Below are 15,073 nucleotides of genomic sequence, written 5' to 3'. Positions count from 1 at the left end.
ATCGGGTCTATCCCTCGGGACCCAGGTTGGGTCTAGGTCCATTGCCACCCCTACTAGGGTGCCAAGTCTTGAAGTACGCCCTCAGTACATGTGAGCATCGGCCATATATCCATATGGAGCATTGAACTGTCCCCAGCAACTCAATCTTCTCCAAGGCACTCTTGTTAGTATCGCATATGGTCTGAGTCCACAAAAAACCAACCTGTTGTTCTAGCCCTGGCAATGAAGGTTATCAATCTTCCATCTAATTGACTTGTTTGTCATCATGCAATTACCTAAGATGGGACAAGTAACTCAATCTTTAGTATTTCGAAGATAGTGAAAAATGGTTGTGATGGAGTTCCAGAACTCCTAGTGATGAGAAAAGTGACCTTAGTTAACTTTGCCCATGGGGAACATCCGGTGTTTAGGCCATTACAAGGCCTTAGCCATGTCAACATTGACTTGACGGAGTTACAGCTGCTTAGCCACTTTGGCCCCGGTATGATCCTCACCATAAACTTCATGGTCTTTGGGCAAAGGGTAAGCTCTTTTCAAGTTTACCATGATGGCTGCAATCAATGTTCGATTGAACAAGTCACATGCTTGAGTCCGAGTAACTCGTCCTTAGTTGAGTCGAGTACTGTTCAAGCTAAAAAATATTAGTTTTATTTAAAAATATAGATCTAAAAGTACTCAAATAGCATTTTACCTACGAACAAGAACTACATAAGGGACATCTGGAACGGAATCACGATCACTTCTCGTAACTGCATGGCGCTTGGGGTAATAAACAACTGGATCAGCACGGGTGTGACTTCCATCGCCGCTACAACTACCGAAAGAAAAACTAGCTTTGGGCAGAAATAACATAAGTTATTTCCACTATAGCTTCCGGTTCAGACGCAAGAAGATGTTTGGTTTAAAGGGTACTGGTACTATTGGATAAACAAACTACTACCTACCGGGGGTAACCACTACCTAGGGTAGCTTTCTCTACCTATGCACCCGGCCCTTTCTCGATCTACAAAAGAGCGCGGATAGATTAGTGTTTTTGCTTTCACAGTAATTAGCTCATCTTGTCAAAAAAAAGAAAGAAATACATGTTTAAAGTAAGAGTAACTAAACTACTACTTAATGAGGTTAAAACATTCGTTAAAAAAAAAAGAAATTGAAAACTCAATTTGCCCTCAGATGTATTTTAGAAATAATCTAAAGAGATGGGAAAAATGAAATAATAAGTATTCATGGCCGAAATAATTCGTCAAAAAAAGAAGGAAATACATGTTTAAAGTAATATTAAGCAAACTACAACTTAATGAGGTTAAAACATTCGTTAAAAAAAAAAAAAAAAAAAAGATTTTGAAAACTCAATTTGCCATCAAAAATATTTTAGAAATAATCTAAAGAGATGGGAAAAATGAAAAAATAAGTATTCATGGACAAAATAATTTTTAATCATTTCTTAAATGATAGAACACATAAAAACATGTGACAAATAGATTTCTTATAATTTTTTCAAACTTTTTAAGGTCGCCGATCGGGGATACTCGGGATTGCAATGGTGGCGAGCTCAAGTTACTCGTGCAAGTCTAAGCTGACCCACCTGAGTAGTCAAACACTGACTGCAATAGCGTTCATAGCACATTAGATCATGAGAGGCAATATCAGAACGACCCGCAAAGAGCATGTCAAGGGGTAGGATTTTCAAGCAATCGGTAACGGATGCTAGGTGAGGATCAGTTATGGCACCAGATGATAATTGTGTGATATGGTTTCAGTATTGACTCATTCATGAGTAGTCGGGGTGGGCAGTGTTCAATATGTTTTCATTTGTGGAAAGGTATTTGGGGCTTGAGAAGCATTGTTTCAAGGAATGTGAGGTGGGTGGTTGGAAAAGGGGATAAGCTTAGCTTCCGGCATTACAAGTGTTTGAATGATTTCCCTTCAAAATTAGGATATCCCCTGTTGTTTGACATGATTTCAAATCAGGCTGCTATGGTGGTGGATAATTTGACTTCTCAAGGGCAGATTGCTCAATGGCATGTAGAATGCGTTTATAATAGAATTTCGAAAACTGTTTTCTCTCAACTTTCCTCTTTGCTGGCTGATTTGAGCTCGGTTTGTCTTTCAGCATTCTGAGGATGTACTAATATGGGAATGCGAACAAGATGGGGAGTTCTCAGTGAAGTCTGTATACAAGTTACTTTATCATGACAGATTTAGAGAGGTGCATCCCTAGTTATTTCAGTTATGGAAACTTCCTATTCCCGCTTAAAGTTCTTCTTTGGGTCCTCTTATAAGGAAAGGTGCTTGTTATTGACAATTTGAGGAGGATGGGTCGGATTGTGGTTAATATATATATACTTTGTAAAGAGGATGAGGAGGAAGTTAGTCACCTATTTCTTTATTGTCCATCCACTCGAGAAATTTGGATATGGGCCTTTGGTATGATGGGGGTTCAGATTCTTTTACCTCAATTAGCCTTTGCTTTTCAACAACTGGATATCCCAGGTATCCCAAAATGTTGGCAGTTTATATGGAAAATCTTTAGGGCACCTATTCTATGGTAGGAAATATGGAAGGAGTGTAATCGTATAACGTTTGATGGAACTATTCTTACTCCCAAGGAGATTAAGAAGAAAATTTTTCAAGACTTGCAATATTGGTTTGCAATTACTAAGAAGGGAGACGGTTTCTCGAAAGTAGATATGTGAGAAAATCTTCATAATATTGTCATAAGTGGTCACTGACGCTATCGCCCCAAAAGGTAGATGGCATCTGCCTTCTGATAACTGCATTAAGTTGAACTTTGATGGTAGTAGTTTTGGTAATTCTGGTCCCGCATGTATTGGTGGTGTTTTAGGAACTCTGCCTCTCAGATTCTCCTACCTTTTGCAGGTAGTTGTGATTTCGTGATGGCTAATGAGGCTGAGTTTCAGGCGGTCCTGCGAGGGTTGAAAATCATTAAGGATAGATGGCCTACCATGTCCTGCATTGTGTAAGGAGATTCACTAAATGTGGTAAATTGGTGTAGAAGGGACAATAGGCCGCCATGGAGATTGTTGTCACTTTGGGCTGAAGTTCGGATTTATGTGAGAACTTATTAGTGTCCTACTAGCATGCTTATTGGTCTGCAAATTCAATTGCGGATGGTCGTGCAGAGTGTAGATCTAACATGGTGGAGCTGATGATTTCTGATGATTTGATTAATGTATGAATGCTGTATATTTTTTCTTTTGCACCAGTAATAAAACAAAGTAAGTTTGTCAAAAGAAAAAAAAAAAGAATTAATGGTGAGAAAGGAGATCTGAAAGGATTTGGAGGAGAAAAATTAAAAGTTTAGAAAGAAGCACATAAAGGCTCGAATAGTGTTAAACCACGGTGAACACTTTTAGAGATAAAATAAAGGAAAATTGCATAAACCCCCCTAAATTAAACTTTCCTATCAATTTAACCCCAGCCTCACAACTCTTTCGCCAAAACCGCTTTATTTTTCCTCACAACTTTTTCCCCAAAACCATCTATCCTAGCAAACTTTTTCTCCAAAACTTTTTCCCTAACCCAACGAGGCTCCCTCTCTAATACCTCTCTCTCGGTCTCTCTCCCCCAACCCACAACAAAAAATAAACACAGACGATCATTACCTACATCCAAGGAGGAAACACACTGAGACTCTCAATGCTTGTGAGAATGTTTCTGACTAATAAAATGCCCATCTATGTTTTCTCGGCTTCTTCTCACCATAACTCCAAAAGCCATTGAAATAACACCAACAACAGCCATTGCATAGAAAGCTCGATAAGGGGCTGAGGCCAAGCCAGAGAGATAGCAATAATAACCAAAGAGGAAGTAAACAGCACTTAAAACCCATTTAACGACCTCTTGCCAATGGAGATGGGAACAAAAGCACATTACAATCTGGTTTCACTCCACCGACTCCATGAAGGATGATGACTAGTGAGAGAAGTGAATCTACGAACCAGAGAATGCTATGATCCTTCCCTATTCTCTGTTTCAGACCTAAAAAATAAGAAAAAAAAAGAGTGGGATGTTATCAAGATCAAGACTACAACTAAGCAAATCTCTTTTCCCTTGGTTCAAAATTCTATTACTGAGATAAGTTATAAAGATCACACGTATATGGGCACTCTGGCGTTTTACTAATGTGTTCTGGTGTATGTTAATGAGATGGCAATGCGGCATTGCGCAACTGCAGTCCGGCATTTGTTTTTATTGGATCCAAATATAATTTGTTTGTACGGGAAGGGTATTTTTGTTAAAAATAATAGTATCAAGCCCCACCATCATAGGATATCTACACCATCATAATGAGACCTCCCTTAGCACCTACGTAATCTACTCCCAAGTCCCAACTAAAACCTAGGGAACCAAGTAACTAACTAAATTTTAAATGTAAAATAATCCCAAGTCTAACAACTAAGAACCAACCACTAATTAAAAATATAAAAATTAATACCCACATCTATAAATCATAAAAATAAAAAATAAAAAATTTTGAATCAACCTATTCTTAATATGCATCAACAAATTGGAAATTTTCTTTTTTAATTTACATTTTATGAAGGGTTCAGAAATGAACGAGGGAATTTATTTATTATTCTCAATATATATTGTTAGCTGTGCTCCATATTTCTGGCGAGCATAAATGGGTGTGAGCAATTACAAATTTGCAAATATCAGCAATACCATCGTTATCAAATGCAGATTCCAGAAGGTCGGGATGATTGCAGTTCTTGCGAAGCTGGATCATTAAATTGCTCAGCTTTGCTCTAAAGCCCTTTGCTGCATTACAATAACATACAAGCTAATGAGGAATATGGAGAAAGACTGCTAGAAATACATAAATAAATAAAGGCTTTCACATGGCCTTCTCAAATTCACTTTATACATATATTTTCCATTACCTAGACTAGACTGACATTACAGCATAGAATAACAACAGCAACAACCAGCTTACCATGGAATGCCTTCTCTATTAGATAGCCCTCAAGAGTTTTGTTGATTAAATGATTCTGGATATTCTTTTGGTGCTCAGTCATATTAGCATAAAGAATTATTTCCTTCTTCTTGGGAAGATTCTGCTCAACATTTTCCTTTACCCTTCTGAGCAGAAATGGTCGCAAGATCATGTGCAACTTTGATATCACCTGCAAATCCGTTTGGGCTCTACATATAAATTTCAAACGAAGTGACCAATAGTTATGACACATCAGAACTAGGAGTGAGTAAAACTGTGTGGCAATCCAAATAAAAGCATACATGAACCCTCCATTTGTCATCCGATTCTTCATGCTGAGCCTCATCATTGGACTTCCCAGACCAATCAAACCTAAAAAGAAACAAAAAAAAATCAAACAGAAAGATAACAATAATGCCAAATGCTGCATACAGGAGAAAACAAGTTCTAAAACACAAGCCGGTGCAGCCATGAACTTATCATGTCACTAAAGCCATTTTACCTAAAAAAAAATTTGGAGAGATCAGAAATCAGTTCTTTAGTCAAGTGAACAAAAGTGGTATTGCAACTTTTTGTATTGGGGGGTATTTGCTACGATAGATGGTTTTGTCTAGGGAAAATAAGGCTGGGGGCAAATTAATAGGAAAGCTTAATTTGAGTGGGTCTATACAATTTTTTCTAAAATAAATGCCTCATTATCACTAAGGGTCAATAAATTTGTTGTTACTTAAACATCAAAGATGCAGAGTTAACTGTTGTAAAGCTCATAGGTAGTTAATCACGGTCAAAATTCTTCCACATGATTGCAAAACCCAATTTAAGATGGTAAAGCCCAAATCTAGGTATGGAAATTATACTACATGGAACTCCTTTCTATAATTAAAAATTCACAACCAACCTGCATTATATGTCCACAAAGGGTTTAAAGTAGGGATGGAAATTAAGTCAGGTCAACCCGCCAACCCGGCAGGTTAACCTAAATCGGGTGTGGGACCATACTTTGTGTGAAGAAATATAATAACTTGTAGGGACACAATTGTATACTACAATTATATGCAGACTGTTTTTTTACAGATTTATCAACTATTAACTGTATTGTTGCATATACATGCAATTCTTTATGTATAAGTCTACCATTGTAACATCAATTTTATCAATCGAAAAACAATATTCTCACATAGTATCAGAGCAGTAGTACTGGAATAACGTTCATCTGAAATCAGCATCTCAATACTGCCCTGTAATACCACCCTACAAATCCACCCCTGCAATACCAATCATAATCGCCCTCTGTTAAATCTGTCCAAACAGCCCTCTGCCAAAACCACTTTGTGATAAAACCAATGATCCAAAAAAAAAAAAAAATTGTAGAACTTCGACCCCCTGAGATTCAGTCCCAAATCGTTTTCTTGACGGATCTGGCTTTCGTCCATCAATAATCATCTTCTGATCTGAAGGCTCCCTTGGTTGTTTAAACGCTTCAAGCTAATCCAAGTCGTTCTCTCTTGGTTTTCTGGCAAAAAAAAAAACTGGATGTCTGCCATTGCCGCTATATGTTTTTTATTGTCGCTGCTTTTGTAGTTTTTCTGTCGCTGCCATTCTGTGCTTTCCGCTTTCCCTATACTCGACACTTTCCTGTGCTTGCCGCTCTATGTATTTTATCTTGGGATACCTCATGGTACAAGTATCCAAATCCAAACCCTTAGCATTTTTCCTTTTAGACTCTCTCTCTCTATCTCTCTCTCTACCGTTAAATACATATACCCTTACTTTTTTTTTTCTTTTTGACTATTTCTCTCTCTCTCTTTACCATTGAATAGCCACTTTACACTACATGGGGCACTTCTTTTTTTAACCAACCTTTTGTCCCTATTTACATTTACATAGGTTTGATTGACTTTTGGAGGTCATTTTAGGGCTTACGACCCGGTCTACCATGATCTAGATTTGGTTGACGTTCGAGGGTCTTTCGAGGGCTTGTAACCTGAATTATTAGAATTTTTTTTTGAATTTTTTTTTGGTTCAATAGTCGGTACCTTATGGAGGAATTTACCTCGCACTCTACGGGGATTTTGAACTTTGAGTAGGTTGAAGTTGCCGGATGTGATCTTGCTTTGCAGTTGGGCTTCACATCAACCTATTATTCATTCAGGTTTCCTTTTTGGGTTTTCACTTGGTGTCACATAATGGTTTTTTTCAACTCCTTTTATTTAATAGCTTTTACTTGTGATTTCATGATTACGTCCCCCTTTTTGTCCACTTTTACTTGTGATGTCCCTTTTGGGTTTGCCTCACACCTAGGTTTCTTTCGACACTCTTACCTGTCGCGTTATGGCCACGTCTCCTCTTTTTGTTCATTTTTTAGATTTTAAAAGGGGAATAGAAATGACAGGAAAAATCCCTTATTAATAGGGGAATGAAAAAGAGTATTTGAGGTTTGAGGGAGTCAAAGAGCTTGAGTTGAGAGGGTTTGAGTTGAAGGTTTGAATCGAGAAAGTTTGAGAGATGTAGAGTGGAGGTTGTAAGCGAGGTTGAGTTGATGAGATGAGAGAGATATAGAGTAGGGGGTTTGAGAGAGGAGAGAAGAGAGAGAGGGAAGGATGGAGACCGACAACAGGTGACAAAGAAAAAGAGAGAGAAAAAAAGAAAAAAGAGGAGAGAAGAAAAGAGGGGACCGGAGAGGGTGAGAGAGGAGAAGTGACCGGCAGCTTAACCACTGGTGGACGAGTGAAAGAGAGAGAGTGGGGGAGAGAGGCATCGGTGGCATAGCCCTTGGTCATGGAAGAGAGGGTGAGAGAGAAGTGGTGATCCGAGTTCAGGAGTGAGAGAGATAAAGAGAAAAGAATAGAGAGAGAAAGAGGGGACCGGAGAGGGTGAGAGGTGACTGGCAGCTTAACCACTGGTGGACGAGTGAAAAAGAAAGAGAGAGAGAGGGAGAGAAGCACCGGTGGCCTAGCCCCTGGTCATGGAAGAGAGGGTGAGAGAGAAGAGGTGATCGGAGTTCGCCGGGGGCCGGGGGGGGGGGGGAGAGAGAATATGGGGGTGGGAAGGCCCATCCACGCCACCATTTAGGGGCTTGGCACCCTAATTTTGGGCGTCGGGTTTGGCCCGAAGGTGGGCAAACCCAACTATTCTTGACTCAATCTTTGCAATGGGCCTGAGTTTGCGCTATTTGGACGTCGTTTGGTTGCACAAAAGTAAGCTTGGATGAAACTGCCCTTTGCATTTGTTGGGGGTTAGCCTTGTCCAAGGGCATTGATGGCAAGATTGGTCATTTGATTATCTCCATTTTACTTTTATGTGCTCCTCCTTTTCTAAAGTGTCCTTTTTTTTAAGAGAAGGACTTGGTTGGAATAAGTAGGTTAGGAGAAGTTTTAGGGGAAATTGAGTATTTTTACCCATCTCTCTTATACAAAAAGGGATTACCCCTTCATTTTTACCACCATCTCCTCATTTTTCACGTTTCACTCTCCCTTTCCACCTTGGACCCATAGAGAGAGGAGGAAGGAAGCAAGACATGGGTGATATTGGGTTTTCTCTTAGTGGTTCAAGGCCATGGCGAGCACTTCTCAAACCGGTGGTGACGGTTCCAATAAGCCTAGCCCTTCCTTTCTTAGCTTTCCATTTAGCACTTTTCCTTTTTGAGCTTCTTTTGAAGGGGGCTCTTCCAAGGTGGCGCCTAGGCGGGCTCGACCTGATGGACCCCGACTAAGGATTCCCATGAGGTGTTATGGGTCACTCCGGATACCTTTCTTTGTCGTTAGATCTCCATTTTTCAGAGGAGATGCTGTAGAAAGTTTGCGGGCTTTGGACTGATTCATCCTTTTAAGAAAGTCGTAGTATTGATGTGCTCACGCTTGCTTCTTCTTTTTTGCCTTTTATGTAAGCAAATCTTCTCATTACGAGCTGCTCCTGAAGATGGGGGGAGTTTGGACTGACCCATGTACAGGGATTAGCCTTGTGCTGTATCATCCTCTTCAATCTTTCGTGCCTAAGTTACAGCTGAGGTGGTTGAGTGTGAGGCCTGTAATCGAGATTGCATGTTTTCACCCCTATGAGAGGAACGAGGATGAGCCACCTATGGAGAATGTCGGTGCTCCTTTATTCAAATATCGTCATTGAGATTATGACTTGAGTTTAGATATTCTAACTCTTGGGAAGAGGATGATGGCCTCTGATGGGTTAGCATGGACCTCATATGGGCTTCGCTTTCAAGGGGAGCATCAATACATCAGAGGGTATAGCTCCTAGACAATGGACATGCTACAACATTTCGAGGACCGCCTCGGCTCGGCCTCATTATTGGCTGTGTGTCAATGGTCTGCCGGTTACTATGATCGATGCTCCAATACAGTAAATGCCCTTTTGGAGACATGAAGCAACATGAGCAACACCTAATTCATTGATTATGGGGAAGTAGGGATTTCCCTTTTTGACCTACATTTCATTGGTGGGCTGCCTCTACTGGGAGAGATGTATGAAGAGTTTGTACCCAACAATGTCATCATCTTTGGTGGTCGCCTTGTGAATAGTGAAGTGCTCCCTCCTGGCCTTCGTGAGCTCTTTGGTATCTACCAACCGTTGAGAGATCGAGGGAAATGGTAAACATTTGAGTCTTTCTCCATGGTTGGTCTTCTTTCACGAGAATCAAAAGGATGATGTCATGCCCGACTACAGTGTATTGGGAGGTCAAGACAACTCCAGGGCCGTTACTAGCAAGAGGACCAAGAAGGCTCTCGAGATAGTGATCCTTCCTCATAGGCTCGAGAAAGACCATGTTTATTTAGTTTCTTACATAGCCATTTTCCTTTGCAAGTTTTCTCTTCCTTCATTACAAGGCAATTGGCAATTATTTCTACTTGGCCTATGAGATGGTCAGTGGTCGTCAATATGCTTTGGTGTAGCCGGTCCTGTGTAGTAAATACTATGGTTTGGGGATTGTATGCCACGATAAACCCCAGAAGGTTGTCAATGATGAAGAAAAGTCAGGCAGGAGGCCAGCCCAAGGCGTTCTAAAACCTCCTTCCCAGTCCACTACGTATTCGAGTGGATGTTAGGTTACTTTTTCAAAATATATCGTCTTAATGTTGACCTCACTGGGCTTGCATGCCCCCATCTTCTGAAGATAGCGGGATGCAGTCCTGATAAGAAGTTAGAGGCTTATTATCACCATTAGTTTGCTCTGCATCCTAAGGGTATTTGTATCTCGTGTTCTTAAAAAAAAGGTTACAAGAAGAAACAAATTGATGATGATGGAACTGGACCTAGTGGGAGACATGATGCATGGGAGGATAGCCATATAAGGGCTGCCTGATTGACTTACTTAGACGTAACCCAGTGTGAGAAAATTTGTGATTCCACACTATCGTCGGCTCAGGCGGGCTACTGAATCCTACTCATTTTTGTAAAATGCGACAAACTACTTGTATTGCTTATATTGGCAAGCAACCCACTCTTTAGGTTCAGGCTACCCAGAGGAGTGAAGGTAGAAGTTTTGCTTCACCTTCTTTTGTCGTGATCTATACCTTCGACTATCCAGAGGATTGGCATGATATTTATCACCCTCGGGTTGTTGGTGCCTTCTCCGATTCTTCTCGCCTTCTCAGTTCTTGAAGATAAGACCGAGTCTCTTTTTTATGAGATCTCATCAATCTTGGGCTGTGAGGTGATGCGTGGCGTCCCTGGGGCAGAGGTCTATCGATGATCTGAATGAGCTTATTGGCAGTGGCCTTCACTTCGCTCCTCTTGTTGTCATCCCCTACGCTTAACGAGTGGGACATTTGAAAGGGGCTAATGGTGGTAGTAGTGCCAAGGTAAAGAAGAAGGGAGTTTCAGAGGATCCTGAGTCTGAGGCTGATCTAGAATCACAGGTTTTATGGAAGAGCACACATCTCCTAAAGCAATCTCATCCAAATCGTCATGCCCCCAACATAACTCGAGGTCTGCCTCCAAAACCACCCAGAGTGCCAAGCTCTTGGTGATATCCTCGAGTATGCCTCCTTCTCCTGAGGAAGTTTCCCCAGCCCATGACTCTTCGTCTAATGGTAGGGAGTGACTCCATTCATTGAGGTGGCATTGGCTTTTTCGACTACCTCTCATTGACTTTCCTGTTACTTATCTTGCCAACAGGAAGAAAGTGGTCATGCCCTGGTGATGGAAACAATGAATATTGTCGAGGAAGTGCATGAGGAACCCATGGTCGATACCACAAGTGACGTGAGGGTACGCTCGGTCCTATTGAGCCTCCCCTTGCATTAGGCCCAACAGTAGGGGCTAGTGGTATGCTGTCACGTTTCTCAATCCACTCGACCTCATAGTTGGTGGACTATGATTACACTGATGATGAGGAGGTGAGCGACATTGATGAGGCCCTAGAGTCAGAACCCATTAGTGCTCCTACTCCAGAGGAGGCTAGAGATGACGTGACCATAGATGATTCTGATGTTGATGAGGTGCTTGCTTCCTTGAAGTCTGACATTTGAGTCTCGCATCGAGACTGAGGTTCTTATACAGATGGATCCCCCAATTTATGCACCTAAGGGTACAATTACAAAAGTTATCGACCTTCCAGCAGTGACTGCTACTCATGGCCCTTTGACCATGAGTCCCCCACTTAGCCTGGACCTTGATTTGGCTCGAGCAATGCTAAACACTGCTTTTCAGTGCTTGAAGGAAGGCCCCCTACATGACATCGAGGGTATGCTTGCAAAGATTTGATGTTGCTCAGACATCTTGGCAGGTCTCGGCCTTGATGAGACTTTCGTGAGCCATTTTAACAACTTCTTAGATAGCTTGGAGAAGTGGAGGGTAGAAGCCATGGATGCCAAAATTGGATTGCAGAAGTCGCATGGTCCTAAGTTGTCATTAGTAGAGGATACGATCACCCGGTACCATGAGGTGCAAGCTAGCAACCTACCCGAGAAGGACCTTCTACAGCTTGGAAGTCTGATCTCGGGGCTCGTGCAGATGCTAGTGTCGAGCAATTGCAAGCCTTAAGGGGGGAGATCGAAAAGCTGACTAACAGATTTATTGGGATGTAGAAGGAGCTCACTAAATGCAATGAGGAGAGCTAGTTGAAGATGACAAGCTGGCCAAATTCAAATCCAACATAGAGTTGGTGGAGGCATCCTTGGGGCTTATGGAAGCAACTCGAAGAAGTCAAACATGTTGGTGGCAAAGATCCATAAGGCCCTTGATAGCTTTGAGCTTTGAGGAGTAGTTTCTTCTTCACTTCTCTTCCCCTTTTTGTCTGCAATGAAACGAATGACCTTTTTCCTTTTACTCCATCATCTCTTTTTTGTATGCTTGTATGGTTTGTTCTGCTTTCTCCAAGGGAATAGGGGGTATTGGAGGCACTTTGCTTAGAAGTGTTTGACTCGAATGCCCTTTCGGGTTTTCATCTGATTCTTTGGGGAATGTGTCATTTCTGGTTTTCACAAAACCTCGATAAAAAAAAATTAGGCGCTTTTACCTGTGGTTGTTGCACCACATCCGCCTTTTGCATTTTTACTCGTAACGCCCTTGTGGATTTTTGTCGTGACTTTATTTTTTTATTACAATTCTTATCAGTGATAATCGATGCGATCACCACGTCTGTCATCTTTTTATTCTTTTATTATTTTATTTTGACATATTTTATCCATGACCCCTATGAGGGTTTTCGTCATGTATGTCATTTGTGTGGTGCCTTTGAAGGCCAATTCTCCGAGTCCATAGTTGGTTGGTATGCTTTAGAGGACATACACCAAGACCAAAAGCGGTGATGTGTTTTAAGGTCATGCAATCAGACTAAAAAGAGGTAGTGTGTTTTAAGGTTATACATGAAGACTAAGACCGACAGTTTATGTAAGGACCGAGATTTTCCGGCTTAAGGAAGTGCACGGCAGTGAGAGAGAGAGAGAGGTCGTCATGCGCAGCAGTGAGAGAGAGAGAGAGAGAGAGAGGCCGCCATGCACGGCAGAGAGACAGAGAGGTCACCGTGCACGACAGTGAGAGAGAGTGGCTGTCATGTGCGGCAGTGAGAGAGAGAGAGTGCACTGCCACGCGCGAAGTTGCCGATGTGCACATGAAGTTGTTGTTGTGCATGATAGTGAGAGAGAGAGAGAGAGTGCACCATCGTGCATGAAGTTGCCGCCGTGCGAGCGAAGTTGCCGCCGTGCGTGCATGCTAGGGGAACCCTTTATGCTTTGCTTTGCATGCTTGCCACTTGTTTCCCCACAACAAACCATTTGGATGCCTGCATGCCACTTGTGTGCCACATGCATGCCACCTGCCCACAGCGTCCCCCTCTTTGCTTATAAGTGCTACCCTTCACAGAACTTTGCCCTCTCTCACCAACACTTAGAACCATAAGCTTGGGAAGCTTGGCCTTGAGAGGAACTTGGTGCAGAACTTGGAGTCCTTTTGGGTTCAGGTAAGTAGATCTAACATTCAAGTTCTCATGATTTTGTTTGATTGTTTTACATTAAATCCAAGTATGAATAAGAATGAAATTACAAACATGAGATGAATATATGTACCCTATTTTTCCCAGAATTGAGACTCTTAATTGTGTGAGAGTTTGCACCTTGAATACATCTCTATAGATCAGAAAATTTGGTGGTAAGCACTGCAGTGAATCTATTTTAACCTAGGAAAATATCTTGTGTTAATGTTTATATTGGTTTGAAAGTTATAAGTCATTCTATGAAGCATACCAAAACTTTGCAGTGAATTTCTAAAAACTTTACATGTTTTTGTAAAATATTGTTCACTAACTAAATTATGTACAAATGAGCTCAAACTAATTTTAAATGAAAGATGGGTGAGTCTACTTCAAAATTAATTTGGTATCACGTTGAAATTTCCCATGTTTTGGAACTTATGTTCCTGTTCGTATGAATATGTCATTGTAGTGATTGCAGTGATGGCAGTGAATTTCCATAACTATTGCATGTTTTGTACCAAACTATTTACTGACTAAATGGCATCTAATGATCTCAAAATACTTTTAAATGAAATATTGCAATGTCTACTTAAAAAATGGTTTTATAACCATGTTTAAATTCCTTATGATTTGGGAATTATGCTCCTGTTTGTATGAATATGTCACTGTAGTGGTTGCAATGAATTTTCCGAACTATTGCATATTTTGTACCAAACTTTTTATTAACCAAATAGTGTCCAAATGATCTCAAAACACTTTTAAATGAAAGATTGGTGTGCCTCCATCAAAAATGGAATTTTAACAATATTGAAATTCCTTATAGTTTGGGAATTATGCCCCTATTTGTATGAATATATTACTGCAGTGGTTGCAGTGAATTTTCAGAATTGTTACATGTATTGTACGGAACTGTTTACTGACCAAATGGTGTCCAAATGATCTCAAACCACTTTTAAATGAAATATTGGCGTGTCTTAAAAAATAGTTTTGGAATCATGTTGAAATTCCTTATGGTTTGGAAATTATGCCCCTATTTGTATGAATATGTCATTGTAGTGGTTGCAGTGGTTGTAGTAAATTTTTCGAACTCTTGTATAATTTGTACCGAATTGTTTACTAACCAGCTGGTGTCTAAATGATCTCAAACAAATTTTAAATGAAATATTGGTGCGTCTACTTTAAAAATGATTCTGAAACCATGTTGAAATTCCTTATGGTTTGGTAATATGCCGTTATTTGTATGAATATGTCACTGTAGTGGTTACAACGGTTATAGTGAATTTTCATAACTATTGCATGTTTTGTACCAAACTGTTCACTGACAAAATGGTGTCCAAATAATCTCAAACTACCTTTAAATGAAATATTGTGTGTCTACTTCAAAAATAGTTTTGGAACCATGTTGAAATTCCCTATGGTTTGGGAATTATACCATATTTGTATGAATATATCACTGTGGTAGTTGCAATAGTCGTAGTGATTCCAGAACTATTGCATATTCTCTACCGAACTGTTTACTAACCAGATGGTGTCCAAATGATCTTAAACTACTTTTAAATGAAATATGTGTGTCTATTTAAAATATGGTTTTGGAACCATGTTGAAATTCCTTATGGTTTGGGAATTATGCCCCTGTTTGTATAAATATGTCAGTGTAGCGGTTACAGTGGTTGCAGTGAATTTTCATA

General features: G+C 40.5%; 1 protein-coding gene across 3 annotated transcripts; it reads right to left on the bottom strand.

Moving 5' to 3' along the window:
• Positions 1-4,573: 4,573 nt before the first annotated feature.
• On the bottom strand, positions 4,574-6,719 carry LOC105421728 (chromatin remodeling protein DDM1-like). Of its 3 annotated transcripts, none has more exons than XM_088866239.1 (5): positions 6,341-6,664; positions 6,138-6,225; positions 5,263-5,332; positions 4,961-5,150; positions 4,574-4,785 (listed from the first exon to the last, which is right to left on the bottom strand). In XM_088866239.1, coding segments are annotated over exons 2-5 (444 nt in total). In that variant the 5' UTR covers positions 6,140-6,225; positions 6,341-6,664; the 3' UTR covers positions 4,574-4,603. The 3 variants fall into 3 exon arrangements, with proteins under 3 accessions (XP_088722365.1, XP_020531631.2, XP_088722363.1); XM_020675972.2 differs by having other exon boundaries at positions 4,961-5,169; positions 6,341-6,591; XM_088866237.1 differs by having other exon boundaries at positions 6,138-6,719.
• Between the last annotated feature and the right edge of the window lie 8,354 nt (positions 6,720-15,073).

Source organism: Amborella trichopoda, chromosome 5 (assembly GCF_054954075.1).
Source record: "Amborella trichopoda isolate Santa Cruz 75 chromosome 5, AtrichopodaSantaCruz75HAP2 v2.0, whole genome shotgun sequence".
NCBI classification, from domain to species: domain Eukaryota; kingdom Viridiplantae; phylum Streptophyta; class Magnoliopsida; order Amborellales; family Amborellaceae; genus Amborella; species Amborella trichopoda.
The sequence above is the reverse complement of the archived record's forward strand: the minus strand, read 5'-3'. Positions and strand labels throughout refer to the sequence as shown.